Here is a 17,074-nt window from a genome sequence, read left to right on the forward strand (position 1 = left end):
AAGACCGAACAGCAAAGAAACGAGGATTACAAACTAAACACAACAGATTAAAAACCAGCATCCAAGCGCAATAGAACAGAAAATAAACCACTGAGGAACCCCTTTAGGCGCAATAGAACATAAAATAAACTACTGATGAACCGTTTCAAGCGCGATAGAACAGAAAATACATTACGCAAATTGAGATTTGAAGCATGAGCTTGGACACCACCTCCTTTGTCCTGGTAAAATCCTGAGTGGGCCACAAAACATTCCATTGCTAAATGAAGTAGACGGCTGGGACAACATTATAGGCTAGATACAAAAGCTTGGGCTTTGAAAAGAAGGCAAGTCAATTTTCAGGATGGGCACCAACTACATCAGAGAAAGGCTTGGAGGCTTACTGGCTAGCACCACAGGTTGGTGGTCTTGGCAGCCCAATGTTCTATTTAAATTTGGTATACCGCATCTCCTAGACCCTTCTCTTTACACTTTGAGCACCCTATGGAGGGCAAGTCAAAGGGGTCGTGAGTTGATAAATCATGGGTACCCTTGATGTGTGTGAAATACTCGTGACTGCCACATCTCATTTCAATTTGAGCATCTTGAGAAGCTCTACTTCTGACTCGTAGCAGGCTGAATTGCTTAGCAAACCATCTGTGCTGGCGGTGGTAAGGCAATGTGATTTTCATTTCCTTTAGCACTTTTGCATTCAGAACAAAGAACTTGGCAAAGTCAATAGATGAACTCTTGGTGCCGTCATAATTCTTCAACACCACATTTTTGAGACGGAGCTCAAGGGATTCAATTGGGTCCAGTGGATCATAACTCCGGACATTATTGATAACCTCCCATGACTTGAACTGGAGATAAAGACAAAAAACACACAAGAAATTGCCAGCAGGTTAGCAATACAATAGTTGGCTAGATTGCATGCCAATCAAATGCTTAAACTGAAATTTAACGCAAGCAACTATGTTTTATACTCACAATGACATACAACCTCTCCAAGCAAGGGAAGCACTTGAGGAAGTTAACCACTGCATCCAAATTAGGGCCAGTAGATCTGAGAGCCAAAACCCTCATGGTGTGCATTTTGGTGGTCAAACTGACAGCAATCATTTTCTGCAAAAAAAATGGCAGATATAAGAATAATAGCCTGCACATAAGAATGTCGATTGCAATTGACGAACACTGCTGCTACCTGAAAAACTGAACTTCCAAGGTGGAGTTCAGATATATCTTCAGACAGCATACCCAATATCGCCAGTTTAGTTGCCCCACCAATTTTCTTTATGGACTTTGTGCCCACTGGATCAAGACGTAGCAATCTCTCAAGGCACGGGGCGTCCTCAATGACTAACTCATGCAAAAAGAGACCTTGACTGGTCCAGCCGGCGAAAAAGCGTAAACTTTTAAGAGTTTGGGAGCTAATGCAAAGGCGATCAATGCCAAAAACTTTCATCAGCTCAAGGCTTTCCAAGGCAGGGCAGCCAGAGAGCATGCCCTGGAGAACGTCCTCCGAGATGGTGACCCTTTCCAAGGCCAGCTGCTTGAGGCACGGAAACTTCAGGGACAGCTGCGCGATCAAGTTGGGGAAATGGGAGCCGTGGAATGTGGCCACGCGGATAGTGGGCGAAAAGCGGAACACGGACAATGGCAGCAGGCACAACTTGTCCTTGTTGTTGCCCCAGAACGTGTAGGTAAGCTCGAACTCCTCTAGGTTGTCCAGGGCTGGGGAACTAAGCCAGCCTTCGATCTTGTCGTCGTTTTGAGAGATGCAGACCGAGAAGCGGCGTGCGGGGCCAGGATGCTCAGAGAGTATCTTTGTAATCAATTCCTTGCTATTGGGTCCACGGTCCAACGCGAGGTTCAGAGGAGAGGAGAGCCAGAGCGGACGCCACCGGCGGGAGATGGCCTGAGTGCGTGCCCCTTCCTTGGTGGGGAGAAGAGATACGATGCTGCCCAGGACGGCGTCAGGGACGCGGCTTATGTGATCGACGCTCCCCCATCAATTTCATCAGTGAGATCGACGCTCCCCACATCAACATCATCGCAGTTGCCACTCCCTGGCGGATCTTGGTCGTCGACAAGATGGAACTTGCGCTTCTTTGAAGCTTGCAGTGCCGCCGTCGCGGCAGCGACGTTAGCGGCGGCAGCAGCCGCCGCCTCCCCTGCAGCCGTCGCCACGGCCGCTGCCTCCTTCGCGTTTAACGCAGCAGCCGAAGCCTTCACCGTCGCCTTCTTGACGGTCGCCGCTGCCTCCGTCGCAGCCGCAGCCGCCGCCGCCGCCTCCTTGGAAGCAGCCGATGCCGCAGCAGCCGCAGCCAGCGCCGTCTCCTTGGCAGCCGCAACAGCAGCTGAGGCCGCCGCCTCCATGGATGGCGGCTTGTGGGAATGTCGTGGTGGAGGATGGGGAACGAATCGAGGGATTGGGGACCGAGGGTTTTGTTCAGCATCGTGCTGCTGGCCACCGTCCAAATAAATCAACGGTTTAGATTGATCCATCTCGTGAGGGAACAGAAAATGAAATGGATGATTTGGCGGCAACTCCATGAGGTTTTGGCGCCAACTTACCTGTCTAGGTGCAGCAGACCATTTTAGTTTTTCTTCACACTTAAGGGAAGTCTCATTTAATAGTTTGAGCTCCTTTAAAAAAAACAGAAGGCTCGGTCTTTTTTGCTTCACGGCTTGTTTGTTTTTGTAGTGCTACCCGCTTGTTTAAATACAAAAGCCAACAATTGCGGCAGTCGAATTTTGCAACGAGGCCGAAGGCGGGGGTGAGGTGACAAGTGGGAGCAAGGAATGTCGATCGCGACGAGGCCGGGCCAAGATCTTGTTGGAGAAGGGGACAGTGCCGCAAGCGGCAGTGAGTCATGACGTCCCAGGTGAAGCTGAGGAAGCAGATTAATTAATATGGTCGAGTGTTAGGAGGCTCCTGTAGTCTGTCAGTACATGGGCCTGCTCCCTTCGATGGCACATGGGGCGGACCCGGATGTACGCCACATCGACCGACGCTTGCTATAAGTACCAACGAAGGAGACATCAAAAAGGCTAGCTGGGTAGTGAGAAGGGTATCAGAGCCAGGTTTCCAGTGCGGCGCGACGGAGAGGGGTGGTAGGTGGTCTCTGATACCATGATGTTAGGGTCTGGATCTCACTTTCTGTACACTCACATATACACCTCCGTCTCTCTCTGATACAATTTGGAAAGAAAGAAAGAAGAAAGGAGATGTCGTGCAGTCGCGGTTCTGATCCAAGCCTAGATAGCTTGTTCGTTGTCTCCTTTGTTGGTGCTTACAACAAGCATCGCTCGATGTGGCGCGGGCCCGACCCATGTGCTGTCGAAGGGAGCACGCCCATGTCCCGACAGATTACAGGAGCCTCCTAACGTCGAGGTAGGGGGGTGTGGGTCATTGGAGAAATCTGGTGGTCATAGTGGACGTTTAGAGGGATGGTCTGAGGCAGAGACCGAGCAAGTTGTGACGTCCCAAACGGAGGCGAGGAAGTAGATTGACTAGTGTGGGTCGAGCAGGGGGAGGGGTGTGGGTTATCAGAGAAATCTCATCAAGGGGTATGTTTAGAGAGATGGTTGGAGGCGACAACAGAGTAAGCTTCGACGTCCCGGGTCGGAGGAGGTGGTGCAGGTTATTGAGGAAATCTGGTCGGTGTGCAGGTTTGGAGGGATGGTCATAGGAGGGCGCATAATGAGCGGGGGAGGCCAGGGAAGAATGGGGCAGCGAGGTGGTCGCAGGAGGCGAAGTTAGACTAGAGAAGGGACGGCTGGAGGTTGAAGAACGTTTTCAGGCACCAGACCAGATGAATATGTGCTCCCTTGGAAATAAATATCGTGCAGGAGTTTAAGTGTTTCACCACAAACGGCGCAGCATCTACTGTTTTTGTTCCCCTTTCCATTTTACAGCAGCCGGTGGAGGGAAAGACAGAGTTCAGGCAGGAGACCTTCTTCAACAGTCCCTACCGCGTCGTTTCGAGGGGTCTTTTTCTGTGTCGGATTGTGCGGTACCTCGCTGTGGCAGTAGTGCGGCAGTACCGCTCCTTAGCGGCAGTACCGCCCTTCCTCCGCGGTAGTACCGCCCGGTTCCCTCTTTCCCTTTACTCTTCGTTCTGCGCGGCAGTACCGCCAAAGGGAGCGGTAGTACCGATGTCTCCTGCGGTACTACCACCCCAAGGTTCATGTTTTGTTGCTCCTTTTCCCTGTTTCTTCCACCTAAGCGGTAGTACCGCTCGTGGAGCGGTTCCGCTCGTGTGCGGGCTGAGCACATAACGGTTGGATTCGGGAGGCCCTATAAAAGGGGGTCTTCTTCCCCAATGAACCTTATCCTTTGAGCTCGTGTTCTTCCCCCCATTGTTGACCTTCTTCGAGCTTGCTAACTCTCAATCCCTCCATGGTTTCTTGCTAGTTTTTGAGGGAAAAGAGAGAGGAGATCTAGATCCACATTTCCACCAATCACTTTCTCCTCTATGTGAGGGGAACCCCTTGGATCTAGATCTTGGAGTTCTTTGTGTTCTCTTTCTTGTTCTTCCTCTCATTTTCCTCCCTAGCATTAGTTGCTTCGGTGGGATTTGAGAGAGAAGGACTTTGGGCACTCCATGTGCCCTTGCCATTGCATTTGGTGCATCAGTTTGAGTTCTCCATGGTGATACGTGGAAGTTACAAGTTGAGAAGCTTATTACTCTTGGGTGCTTGGTACCCTTGAGCTTGTTCCTCTTGGGTGCTTGGGCGCCCTAGACGGTTGGTGGTGTTCGGAGCTCAATCATTGTGGTGTAAAGCTCCGAGCAAGCGTCGGGGTCTCCAATTAGGTTGTGGAGATCGCCCCGAGCAATTTGACGGGTACCGGTGACCGCCCCCAAGGGTTGCCAAAGTGTACGGGTTCGGTGACCGCCCCCAAGGGTTGCCATTTGTACGGGTTCGGTGATTGCCCTCAAGGGTCCCTTAGTGGAATCACGGCATCTTGCATTGTGCGAGGGCGTGTGGAGATTACGGTGGCCCTAGTGGCTTTTTGGGGAGCATTGTGCCTCCACACCGCTCCAAACGGAGATTAGCATCCGCAAGGGTGTGAACTTCGGGATACATCATCGTCTCCGCGTGCCTCGGTTATCTCTTACCCGAGCTCTTTACTTATGCACTTTACTTTATGATAGCCATATTGTTTCTTGTCATATATCTTGCTATCACCTACTGGTTTATCTTGCTTAGCATAAGTTGTTGGTGCATATAGGTGAGCCTAGTTGTTGCAGGTTTTGTGCTTGACAAATTAACCGCTAGGTTTATTCCGCATTTGTTCAAGTCTAAACCGTAATTATTTTAAAAGCGCCTATTCACCCCCCCTCTAGGCGACATCCACGGTCTTTCACCCGGGTGTACGCCACAACAACCGATGCTTACTATAAGTAGCAACAAAGGAGACATCGAAAAGACTAGCGGGGCAGTGAAAAGGGTATTAGAGCCAGGTTTCCAGTGCGGCGGCGGCAAAGAGGGGTGGTAGGTGGTCTCTGATACCATGATGTTAGGGTCTGGATCTCACTTTTTGTATTACGCTCATAGATACACCTCTGTCTCTCTCTAATACAATTTGGAAAGAAAGAAAAAAAGATGTCGCGCCCTTGCCGTTCTGATCCAAGCCTGGATAGCCTATTTGTTGTCTCCTTCGTTGGAGTATTTAACAAAAAACTACCACAATTCGTGGAACCGTGCCTATAAACTACCACTTTACAAATTTGTGCGGAAAACTATCATTTTTCATTAATCTTTGACAAAAAACACTAACGACTGATTTGGACGAAATTAAACTCGAATATGACAGCGCCGCCGGAGTATTTCATCTTCTCCGCCTCCGGTGAAGGCTGCCGCTGCCTCGATCTCTTTCTCCAGCTTCAGGTCCGTGCAGTGCCGGAACCAAGGCCACGGCTGCCGGGCCGAGGTCTCCGGCTGCCGCGCCGAGGAGCATGACGAGGCATCACATTCAAGCTCCTCCCCAGCGAGCAGTGCTGCAGCCTCGCCGTGCTCGCCGCCAGGCCGCACGGAAGCATGCCCGCCCCTTGCATGGGGACGAGCTGCCAGCCGGAGTCGACCCCGGCTATGCCTCCTCTCTCCTCCGTAGGTGCGCGCGCTCGGGGCGGTCGCCTGCCGTGCGCTCTGGTGGGAGAGGCTCCGCCTTGCGCACTGCTACCCGACGACCGGCGGCTCCCCAATCTGCTTCGTCGCGTGGCAGGTTCCGGCTGCGCGGCATCTTCTGGTGACCTGCTAGCCAAGGCGGAGGCGGGAATGAGCTTGCCGGCAACAGGGACCTGATTGCTTTTTTCCGTGTCTTTGCAGGGACCTGATTGCGTTTTTATTTTTTCATAATCGAGTTTAAACAAGTCGAATTGGGCATTTTTCATACATGGTAGTTTTTAGTCAAAGATTAGTGAAAAAATGGTAGTTTTTCGCACAAATTTGTAAAGTGATAGTTTATAGACACGGTTTCAATTGTGGTAGTTTTTTGTTAAATACTCCCTTCGTTGATACTTATAGCAAGCATTGCTCGATGTGGCGTACGCCCAGGTCCCGCTCATGTGTTGTCGAAGGGAGCAGGCCCATGTACCGACACATTACAGGAGCCTCCTAACATCGAGGTAAGGGGTATGGGTCATCGGAGAAATCTGGTCACAATGCATGTTTAGACGGGTGGTCTGAGGCAGCGGCAGAAAAGCTCGTCCCAACCGGAGGCGAGGAAGCGGATCGACTAGTGTGGGTCGAGGAGGGGGAGGGGTGCGGGTTGTCAGGGAAATCTGAACGGGGTACATGTTTAGAGGGATGATCGGAGGCAACGACAGAGTAAGCTGCGACGTCTCAGGTCGAAGGAGAGGGTGCAGGTCATCAAGGAAATCTGGTCGGTGTACAGATTTGTAGGGATGGTCGGAGGCGGCATCAGAACGAGTGGGGGAGGCCAGGGAATGACGGGGCAGCGAGGTGGTCGGTCGATGCTAGAAGGTAGACCAGAGAAGGTACGGCTGGAGGTTGAAGAACGTTCTCAGGCACCAGACCAGATGAATATGTGCTCCCTTAGAAATAAATATCGTGCAGGAGTTTAAGTGTTTAACCACAAACGGCGCAGCATCTACTGTTTTTGTTCCCCTTTCCATTTTACAGCAGCCGGTGGAGGGAAAGACAGAGTTCAGGCAGGAGACTGCACGTTCAGCTAGTACAAATTCGATCTGAAATGGAGAAGTCTACTGCTGCCCGGGTCGCAGGGATGAGAGGACGACGTCCTGCAGGGCGCTGTCCTTCTGCATCGCCGCCTTGAACTCGTCGAAGGTGACCTCGCCGTCGCCGTTGGCGTCCATCGTGTCGAACATCTCGTCCAGCTTCCCCGGCTCCGCGATGTCCCCCGGGAGGCACTCCTCAGGCAGCGCCTAGCAGCCACAGCAACAAGTTTGTGTTCAGAACAACAATCTGATCTGGTACAGTACAGGTAGTGTGTAGTGTCTCTGTGTCTGCCCTGCTTACCCGGAGCATCGAAGCCAGCTCTTCCTTGCTGATGCAGCCCGACCGATCGGCATCGTACATCTGAAACAGTAGTGTTTTTGGTCAGATCATCATCACAAGAACCTTCTCCAGTAGAGTCACGTTGTTTTGGGGTTTACCTGGAAGCAGAGCCGCAGAGCGTCGTCGCCCCGCGAGTTCCTCAGGCTGGAGAGCCCGCAAAGGATCTCCCTCATGTCCACGGTTCCGTCACGGTTGTTGTCGAACAAATCAAATACACGAGGACCTAGAGGGATCAGCGAGTCCATCTTCATTGCTTTCAGCACCTGCTCGAATTCTGTTAGTGTGGCGTTCTCTCCATCTGCGCATCTGCAACAGGAGCACTTTGTAGATAAATTCAAGTATTGAGCCAAAATATAGCCGGTATCAAATGTACTGATTGAAGAAACACACAACTACGCTATTCATCTTGTCACTAACTGAGAAATGCTGTCACTGTTCAAGTAATAAACAATATTTTGAAGATTGGACACTCACATCCGTGCAAAATGTTGCCTCAGGTTATCTAGCTCTTCCGAGGTAAGGTCATGGGTTCCTAAAAGACTCCTCAGCCTTTTTGTCCTCAATGCCACTTTGCTGCTCAGGACGCTGGCTATTGCTGCTGCCCGCAATTTCCTTCTAGCATTGAACCTCTGCAGTTTCGAGACAACCTCTGCGTCGATGCGATCTTGCTTGGCGCAGTCTCCTATCACCCAAGGATGCATCAAAAGCTGGTTTTTCATCATAACGGGCCCACAGTTAACTACAGTTATATCGACTAATAAGTAGAGTGCGAAGAGCAAAAAGGGAGCACGAGACGGACATCACTCGCAGTGGGCCTTTTGTAAGGTTCAACGGAAAGCAGACTGGAAATCAAATCTTTGGCTGATGAAGTTATTGTTTTCCATGTATGCTCCTGAAAACTGAATTCACCCTGAAAGAAGCACATCAAACAAACGACATTAGATTAGACTCTGACTAGTGCAAGATTGGTGGGTTCTTTGTTGAAGCAAGCAATCAAGGGAATTTGTATATATAGACACTCAAGTGCTCAAGTTCTTCAGACACCTATTAGTTTTGGGGACTTAATTCTTCAAAGAAAAAAAGGTGTCAATTCCTTTTTCAGTGGCTTACGACACAATCTTCAATTAACCCCACATCATAATACTCGCAAAAAAGATATCCATAAGGGCCCTTATTTTGGCTCACTCTCTGTAAGAAAATATTTTGTTTGCATGCTCAAAGGAATCTCCAGTTAGCTACTGACTCACACATCTCAAAGAAACTTGCCCATTGGAAGTTTGGAGCTGGACATCAGATAAGACAAATTGGAATTCAAGTAGCAACAACTAACAGAAGAATAAAATTCAGCAATGATTGGCAGTCATGTCTCTGTACTATTCAAGGTCAATTGCTCCAAACCAGTTGACAGAAGGTGGACACTCATGCTAACTTTGCAGACTGAATCAAAATGCCTCACCCATAATTTATACTGGAAGAGCGTTTACAGAACTTATAAACCACAAATATTATATTCGCGGGCACGGTGATTCTGTTTCACAAGAAAATGCAAAGATCATTCCGGGAAACTGATTTAACTCCCTTCCCACTACAAGTGTGTCTACATAATCAATCAACATTGTCCTAGCTGGTTGTAGAAATACTAACAGGGTTAAGATTGCACAACATTTTCAAACCAATCACTGCACAACATTTTTCCCATATGAATCACAATGAAAATCCAAACCAGTTTAATCACCACTGAAGAACATTTTGCATTTCCGAAAAAAGAGGACATTTTCCTCAGATGTTAGTTGAGAGGAAGAGGAATGCTTACTTGCAGGATCCTTTGCTGCTTTTCTTGATTAGTTGCAGCATGAAATGGTGGGCACCTGAAATATATACAGATCAAAGTCTGCAAACTGCAATGACGAAATCATGCCAAGGAAATTACTACTCCTACAAGACAGGATGACCAACATACCCGGACAAAAGAATATACAGAATCACCCCAACAGACCACATATCACTTGCAGTCGAAACCTCTTGCCGCGAGAGTGCCTCTGGTGAAACATAATCTACCGACCCAAACAGCGCCACAACCGGGTCACTGAAATCTTCTACAGAACTCAAACCGAAATCCATAATCTTCAGCGTGGAATCTTCTTTTCTGTCTGAGAAGAGGCAGTTCTCTGGCTTCAAGTCCCTGTGTATGATGTTGGCCTTGTGAAGAGCCTTCAACCCACCAGCAATCTGCCTAACAACAGCGGCCGCATCAAACTCCGAGTACCGCTCGCGCCCTATGATCCTGTCAAACAGCTCGCCACCTGAGCACAGCTCGAGGACGAGGTGTACGCCGTGCGCATCCTCGTACACATCGTGCAGGCTGATGACGTTCGGGTGCGGCGCGACGTTCTCCACTATCCTCCTCATGACAAGAATCTCGTTGGTGAGCAGCGCGTCGGAGATGGATACCTGCTTCCACAGCGGGAGGCCGCCCGAGCTTGGTGCGCCCTTTGACCCCTGCTGCATCCCCATCATCGCAGGGCCGAGCCTTCGGAGAGTCTTTATTGCGACCTGGGTCTTTCCATCATCAGACTTGCTCACACCTCTTCTGACTATGGAAAAACCGCCTCGGCCAAGGACATCCGCAACTTCATAGTCATCGGACAGCCTTCTGCTTTCAGTTGTTGACATTGTGCAGCAGCAAGAGCAGCTTCAACTGGCTATTTGACCAAAGAACCTGAAACTTGAGGAAGCAAACACCAGTAAGGCCCCTAGAGCCTTAGAGGGCAGGAGCAACCGGGGCTGGCGGTGAACCGGCACGAATCGACCTGCTTCACACGAGAAATGAAAACGGTAAGCACTGCTAGCGGAAGAACAAACTGATCGCAGGTGTCTCTGAGGGGGAGAGAAGGGAGATTGGGGAACAGCAGAGCAGGAACTGGAAACAGTAGTTGTGGAGCTGATAGGGACTTCATATATAAACATCTGCCCTGTGGCAATTATACAGAGAGCATAACGGAGGGGGTGTGGGGAGATTGTGACGGCAGAAGAAAGGGACATGTGCCAACAACCAGCAAAAGGGAATAAACTCACCAGGTACTTCCTTTTTTTGCAGAGGGCAAGATGACAAGAGCAGAGCAGATGATGGTTGAGGAGATGCTAATTGTGTTGACCTGGTCGCTAGCCACTGCTCTGGGCCGGGGCTGCTACTTTGACTTGGTCTTCACTCGGTGAGGCCAGACTTGGTTCTAGGTTACTGCTTTCTCATGCACTATTATTGATTGATGGAGCTTTCTTCTTCAGCCGGTGAACACGAGAGCATATTGTGCCTGAACAGAACCCATTTTTTATTGCAGAGAAGAGGCCCAGTAGAGCAACTGTGTCCACTTTGCAGTTGATCTATCTATCTGACTTGGTATTACAGTGCTCAATTACATTTTAGACTGCACAGAAGGCAATTCCTAAAAGCAGTCCCAACTACTGGCAATGCTGTACTAAACAAATGGAGAAAACAGTGGGGTATTTGTTTATGCATGAAACTAACAAGATTGCTCAAGGAAACAAAGAGTGTATTATTGCTATTAGTTACTACTCCCTCCGTCCCATAATGTAAGACGTTTTTTGACACTACACTAGTGTAAAGTGTCAAAAAGCTTCCTATATTATGGGATGGAGGGAGTACCATGTAATCGATGTCATGAGGAACAGGTACTTTCTGATTTCAACTGTCAAATCATAGAGATGCGATGATAATTTAGAAAGATAACCATTGCTTTAAACCACTCATCAAGAAATCACAAGCGAAATAAAACTGAACATCACAAGAGAAATAAAACTGTAACAGCAAAACAAAGAAATTATATCTTTCACGAACGGACTGCCTTCAAAACTTTAACACACAAATAGGTTGCTACTAGGATAACAATGGGTTCATAACTTCCAAGATTAGACGACAATATCCTACATAGATAGTATACTGATGGCTCCAAGCAAATGTTTCCACCACGGCAACACCCACAGAGAGGTGCATCGAAAAACTGAAGTTTCCATATGAACTACGCTGAATCCCCAAAATCAATTGCTCTTCTGACTCTTCAGATCTATCAGCCCGTATGGCCCCTGTCTGTCCCTGGATATTTTCAACTCCTTCCTCGACGGTTCCTTCGCTCACTTCTAGTTGATTTTTTCTTGCCACCTGTTTCTTCTTCACTTGTTAACTTGCCCTACGCTGAATCCCCAAAATCAATTGCTCTTCTGACTCTTCAGATCTATCAGCCCGTATGCCCCCTGTCTGTCCCTGGATATTTTCAACTCCTTCCTTCGACGGTTCCTTCGCTCACTTCTAGTTGATTTTTTCTTGCCACCTGTTTCTTCTTCACTTGTTAACTTGCCCTCCTCTGGCTTTCCAGAACTAGGGTCTTCCTCCGACCTGGGTTCCTTGCCAGTCTTGGCCTTCTTGCTCTTCTTTGACTTTGTCTTGGCATCTGCATCTTCTTGCTCACTTGTCAACTTGACTTCCTCTGCCTTTTCAGAACCAGGACCATCCTCGGACCTGGATCTCTTCCCAGTCTTGTGCTTCTTGCTTTTTGACTCTGTCTTGCCATCAGTTTCTTCTTGTTCACTTGTTGGCTTATCTGTCTCTGGCCTCCCAGAACTAGGGCCTTCCCCAGACTTAGATTTCTTGTGAGATTTGACCTTCTTGCCTTCTATCTTCTGTCCTCCAAGGATCAAATCTTTGCTCAGCTTCTTATGATGAGTCACCTGCCATTCATCCTCCCTATATGGTGCTAGCTTCTTCATGGATACATATTGGTTCAGATCCCTGTCATCTGATTGCAGTATCTCATACGTCTCCAGTCCAAAACTGTTTGGCTGAACTTGCCTATACTTGAACCGTGTCTTCAGATCTCCAATGGTGTCCTCATAGTCTAGCTTATAATACTCATCAAGCTCCTTCTCAAGCTCCACCTTGTCCTTGAGAGAGATCTTCCCCTTCTTTTTCTCGCCTTCCTCCTCACCATTTGCAAGCTCCTTATTTTTCTTCTTCTTTTTCTTCTTCTCACCAGTGGCAGTAGACCCTTCTTTACCATCAGGTGCCCAATCTTTAGGTAACCCAAGCAATTCATCTTCCTTGTCAAAATCAGGTTTGACCAAATCCAAATCATCTCCACTTCCAAACCCAGGATCAACCTCATCAGCACCATAGTAGCTGTCATCAAACATCTCCTGCATTTTCCTGTCATAATCCTCTGGATCAAAATCTTCCTCCAAGTCATCTGCACCAAGCTTACAGGCAGCTTCCCCTTCAATTCCAGCAATCATCCGGATCTTCTCAAGCTTCTCAGCAATCTCTTTCTTCTTCAAATTCTTGAGATGCTTCAGCTCCTCTGCCTGCTCCTGCTTGGCTCGCGCAAGCCGTTCCTCTTTGCTCTTGCGCTGCTTCTTTCTGCTGCTCTCCTTCTTCCTCACAGACCCCTCAACAACCCGGGGATGTCCCATTACCCGATCAGTCACTACTCCCTCTGAAGCTTCCACCTCCTCATGCCGGAATTTATAATTCCCCAACTTATTATAAATATCCTCATAGTCCTCCTGAGTTTCGATCACATCCTCTTCCTGTGAGACCTCCTGGATATCATCCAGCGAGAACTTCTCCGGCGCTGGTTCAAGGTAGGGCCTATTGAGGATGTAATTCTTCAAAAACTTCTCATTGTCATCCAGCTTGTCATCATCCCCAAAAACCTCACCCAACAGCTCCTCGGTCTGCTTCTCGTCTTCGTCCTCTTCGCTGTCGCCACCATCTCCTTCAGCCTGCTTCGCCTTGAACAGATCTTCCTCCTCATCATCGCCATCCCCCAATGCCTTCTTCTCCGCCTCAAGGAACTCCTTGAGCCCCTCCCTCTGGAGCTCGTTGTACGCAATCCGGTCATACTTGCTGCCGCGGCCAGCCTGCGCGGCAAACTCGGGGCCCTCCTCGAGCAGGTGCTGAGCGTTGACGTCCTTGAGGTACAGCGGCCGCTCCTTCTTGGCCTTCTTCCCCTCCTTGGGCTCCCCCTCGGCGCCGTCCTCGTCCTCGTCCTCCGACGAGGAGTACACCTTGGCGTCCTTGTCGAAGATGGCGCTGTCGCCGCTGCGGATGCGGCGGATGACCTGGAGCACGCGGCGGTCGACGCGGCGGGAGGCGGCGGCGACGGCCTCGTCCTCGTCCGACTCGTCGTCGGAGTCGTCGTCGTCCTCGTCGTCTGGGTCGGCGACGAGGGCCTCCTTCTTCTTCTCCTTGAGGCGGTCCAGCGCCTCGCGCCGCTTCTTGTGCTCGTAGCGGCGAGCGTACCCCTCGTCGATCTGGAAGTTCGAGTAGTCCTCGGCGGGGCCGTCCGAGTCGTCGTCGGAGCCCGCGAGGATGTCCAGCACCCTCCTCTCCCCCTCCCCCTCCCCCTCTCCACTCATCTCCTCCGGCGACGCCTTTATTGCTGCGGCGGCGGCGGCGCTGCTCGTGCTAGGGTTTTTGCGAATGGAGACACACCGCGTAGGGGGGCTACGGATCAACCGGTACCTCTATTTACGACCGAGCAGTCTGGCAACACGGACCCACCTCGCCAGCTCAACGCGACGGCCCGTTGGGTTCATTCTCGGCCCAATGAGGCCCGGTCCAGCCCATATCCGTCGCGGCAGTCTCGTCCGCGCGGCCGCAGCTATATAGCCCCTGCCGCTAAACCCTAGCGAGCCCTCCATTTGCGCCGCCGCCTCCCCCGAAGCCATCCGCACCCCCTTCCCCACGCTCGCTCGCCCGACGCGATGGCTCCCACCAAGAAGGCGGTACGAACCCTAATCGATCCCCGCCCGCCGCTCCTTCCATTTCAGCTTGATTCGTTCCTCGGTTGATGCGGTGGTTTTCTCTTTTCTGAGAGATCTTCTCACTGTTTTTCGATTGGTGATGGGTGCGCTCTGCAGAAGAAGAGCGGGGAGAACATCAACAACAAGCTGCAGCTGGTGATGAAGAGCGGCAAGTACACGCTCGGCTACAAGACCGTCCTCAAGACGCTGCGCAGCTCCAAGGGTATGGATCTATTTGTCATTGTTGATTTATTTGTCGTTGTGGATGATCTGCTAGTTCCTTGGTCTGCTGGATCCGAAGGGTCGTACTGTAACTTACGCTTGGGACTATGTTAATTCCGGTGATGCGTGATTAGCTTTTGTAGAATGAGGTGGTTAATGTCTGATTTGTGGCTGTCAATTGCTTGCTGTACTTATTTGTGGGATAAGCTGAACTGTATATGTATTCTCTGCATGTTTGTAATGGTGCCCAGTGAGGTTTGTAGCGGTTAAACTTTTAGTTCGTAGAATGGGTCTGAAGTTTACCTCATTGGCTTGCTTTTGCCGTGCCTTAGAGATGAATACAGCGCCCTAGAACAAGCCACTTCTTAGTTATGACTTCTGCCAGACCTTTTAAATGTCTAGTGGACAATGGGAGGTTGAAATATTTCTGTTTGCTGATAGCTGTTTGTGCTGTGTTTTCGGTTGTGTGTTGGAAGTTGTCTTGTAGTTTTTTCCGATGAATTTAGTTTGTAGAGTGGGACACATTGTTGTTTGTACCTATCAAATTAGTTTGTAGACTGGGACTGAAGTTTACCTCACTGGCTTGCTTTGGCTGTGCCTTAGAGATGAATACAGCTCCCTAAAACAAGCCACCTCTTGTGTCGAGACTTCTACAAGACCTCCTCCATGTCTAGTGGACAGTGGGAGGTTGAATATTTCTATTTGCTGAATTAAGTTTGTACGGCAGTTTAGCTTGTTGTCTTGCTTTTGGTGTGCCTAAGAGGTGGATGCATTGCCTGAGGCAATTGCATCTTTGTTGGGCAGTTTGGAGTTTAAAACTGATACAGCCAGATGAGTTTTCTTGCCATTTAGGGCGTTTATAGATTGTTTGTCTCTTTTTTCATTTCTACAATTTTATTCCAGTGGTTTGTGCTTTTGTAATGATTTTTACTTTTTGTTGTGTTAGAATATTGGACTGTAGAACGGGACTGAAATTTGGCTCCTTGGCATCTTTTGCCGCCATGGAGATGAATGCAGGGCCCTAGAATCATTTCAGCCTACCTTTTAAGACTTCCCATGTATCATTATCTGGGGAACAATTGGAGGATGAAATATTTTTTGTTACATGTTGAAAATATCCTCTGTTGTTCTATCAAACTGGTTCCATGGAATCACCTATGCCCCAGGATGGCATTGCTATATTCGTTGCACTCATAAGATTGCTCTAGTGTTCACCTGTTTACATGTGATTCTGAGTACTAATATGAGAATTTGTTTCAATATTCAGGGAAGCTGATCATCCTCGCGAACAACTGCCCTCCCCTTAGGAAGTCAGAGATTGAGTACTACGCTATGTTGGCGAAAATTAGCGTGCACCACTTCCACGGAAGTAAGATAATTTGCTCTTTCAGACCCTTTTTTTTGTCTGATTGCTTCTCTCTTATAGCACCTTATGCGCAAATAGTTGTCTGCCTGTTTAATTGTGCTAATAATTTGCATTGTGTTTCAGACAATGTTGATCTTGGAACTGCCTGCGGCAAGTACTACCGGGTGTGCTGCCTCAGCATCCTTGACCCTGGTTCGTTGCCATTCAGATCACTTGCATTTGTTTCCTCTTGCTCCCTGTAATATCTGCTGACACCAGTTACATTGTTCAGGTGACTCGGACATCATCAGCACCACCACCACCACCCAGTGAAGAGAAGAGAGCTCTCTACCTATTTTATTTAGTCGAGTTGTAGGGTCCTGTTGTGCTCTTGAAACCACTCTTGTTATCTTCGGTTTGTGTACCTTTTTGCGATGCTGAGTTGGAGCTGTCATACAGATAATACTTCATATGGTTGTTCTGCTGGACATTCATGTGGTTTTGTTTTCATGATATCGTTATTTCCATCTTGCTGTTGTTTGCTAAGTGTTTTTTGATTCACACAAATCTATGATTCTATTCACATGAATCATTTTCTAAATCTCCACCAAATCCCTTGATTTTCCTAGTTCTAGTACATGCTAACTGAAACTTGGGCTAGAACATAAAGCTGAATGGCTAATTATAATTCAATGTTTCCAACGATTGATCAGTTAGCAACACGCCAACTCAAATGTTTTTGGTTCAACGCTGGTTGAGAGAAACAGATGAAAAAGCCAACCCAACGTGTCGACACCCGACCCAGCGATCGCTTTTTGTTCGCGTCTGGCCCATTTCAGGACCAAATTTGAGCAGGGTTTGCCTTGGTGTGATGCCAGCCCTTGTACCCTCCCCCCTCCTCCGCCCTTCCTTACCTTTCCCAAAAGCCCTCCTATAAACTTGCCATGGACGACGCGTCGAAGTTTGCGTTTGGCCCATTTCAGGACCAAATTTGAGCAGGGTTTGGCTCGGTGCGAACGGTGTGATGCCAGCCCTTGTACCCTCCCCCCTCCTCCCCTTTCCCAAAAACCCTCAACTTGCCATGGACGACGCGTCACCTTTGTTGGGCTTGCCATGGACTATTTGTCAAACCTTGACCTTTGCCATGGACGACGCGTCGAACCT

The 17,074-nt window shown here is 49.1% G+C and overlaps 4 protein-coding genes across 5 annotated transcripts; 1 reads left to right on the forward strand and 3 right to left on the reverse strand.

Annotated features, from left to right (window-relative positions):
- Nucleotides 1–60: 60 nt before the first annotated feature.
- LOC125532971 (putative FBD-associated F-box protein At5g22720) lies at nt 61–2,358 on the reverse strand. The gene is made up of 4 exons (XM_048696803.1): nt 2,081–2,358; nt 1,184–1,991; nt 970–1,104; nt 61–842 (listed from the first exon to the last, which is right to left on the reverse strand). Exons 1-4 carry the CDS (start codon nt 2,356–2,358, stop codon nt 429–431), a joined length of 1,635 nt encoding a protein of 544 aa, XP_048552760.1. The 3' UTR covers nt 61–428.
- A 1,452-nt stretch (nt 2,359–3,810) lies between these two features.
- LOC125522131 (calcium and calcium/calmodulin-dependent serine/threonine-protein kinase) lies at nt 3,811–10,551 on the reverse strand. 2 transcript variants are annotated; one of them, XM_048687216.1, is made up of 8 exons: nt 9,488–10,551; nt 9,341–9,395; nt 8,327–8,437; nt 8,002–8,234; nt 7,626–7,833; nt 7,489–7,548; nt 7,170–7,394; nt 3,811–3,938 (listed from the first exon to the last, which is right to left on the reverse strand). In XM_048687216.1, the coding sequence occupies exons 1-7, from the start codon at nt 10,198–10,200 to the stop codon at nt 7,212–7,214; spliced, it is 1,563 nt and encodes a 520-aa protein (XP_048543173.1). In that variant the 5' UTR covers nt 10,201–10,551; the 3' UTR covers nt 3,811–3,938; nt 7,170–7,211. The 2 variants fall into 2 exon arrangements, with proteins under 2 accessions (XP_048543173.1, XP_048543167.1); XM_048687210.1 differs by lacking the exon at nt 3,811–3,938 and having other exon boundaries at nt 7,036–7,394; nt 9,488–10,550.
- A 796-nt stretch (nt 10,552–11,347) lies between these two features.
- Nucleotides 11,348–14,035, reverse strand: LOC125522120 (protein kri1). Its single transcript, XM_048687199.1, has one exon. It carries the CDS (start codon nt 13,954–13,956, stop codon nt 11,752–11,754), a length of 2,205 nt encoding a protein of 734 aa, XP_048543156.1. The 5' UTR covers nt 13,957–14,035; the 3' UTR covers nt 11,348–11,751.
- Nucleotides 14,036–14,173: 138 nt separating this feature from the next.
- Nucleotides 14,174–16,437, forward strand: LOC125522145 (60S ribosomal protein L30). The gene is made up of 5 exons (XM_048687225.1): nt 14,174–14,325; nt 14,461–14,566; nt 15,833–15,934; nt 16,055–16,123; nt 16,203–16,437. Exons 1-5 carry the CDS (start codon nt 14,305–14,307, stop codon nt 16,241–16,243), a joined length of 339 nt encoding a protein of 112 aa, XP_048543182.1. The 5' UTR covers nt 14,174–14,304; the 3' UTR covers nt 16,244–16,437.
- Nucleotides 16,438–17,074: the final 637 nt, after the last annotated feature.

Source organism: Triticum urartu, chromosome 1, assembly GCF_003073215.2.
Source record: "Triticum urartu cultivar G1812 chromosome 1, Tu2.1, whole genome shotgun sequence".
Classification (NCBI taxonomy): domain Eukaryota; kingdom Viridiplantae; phylum Streptophyta; class Magnoliopsida; order Poales; family Poaceae; genus Triticum; species Triticum urartu.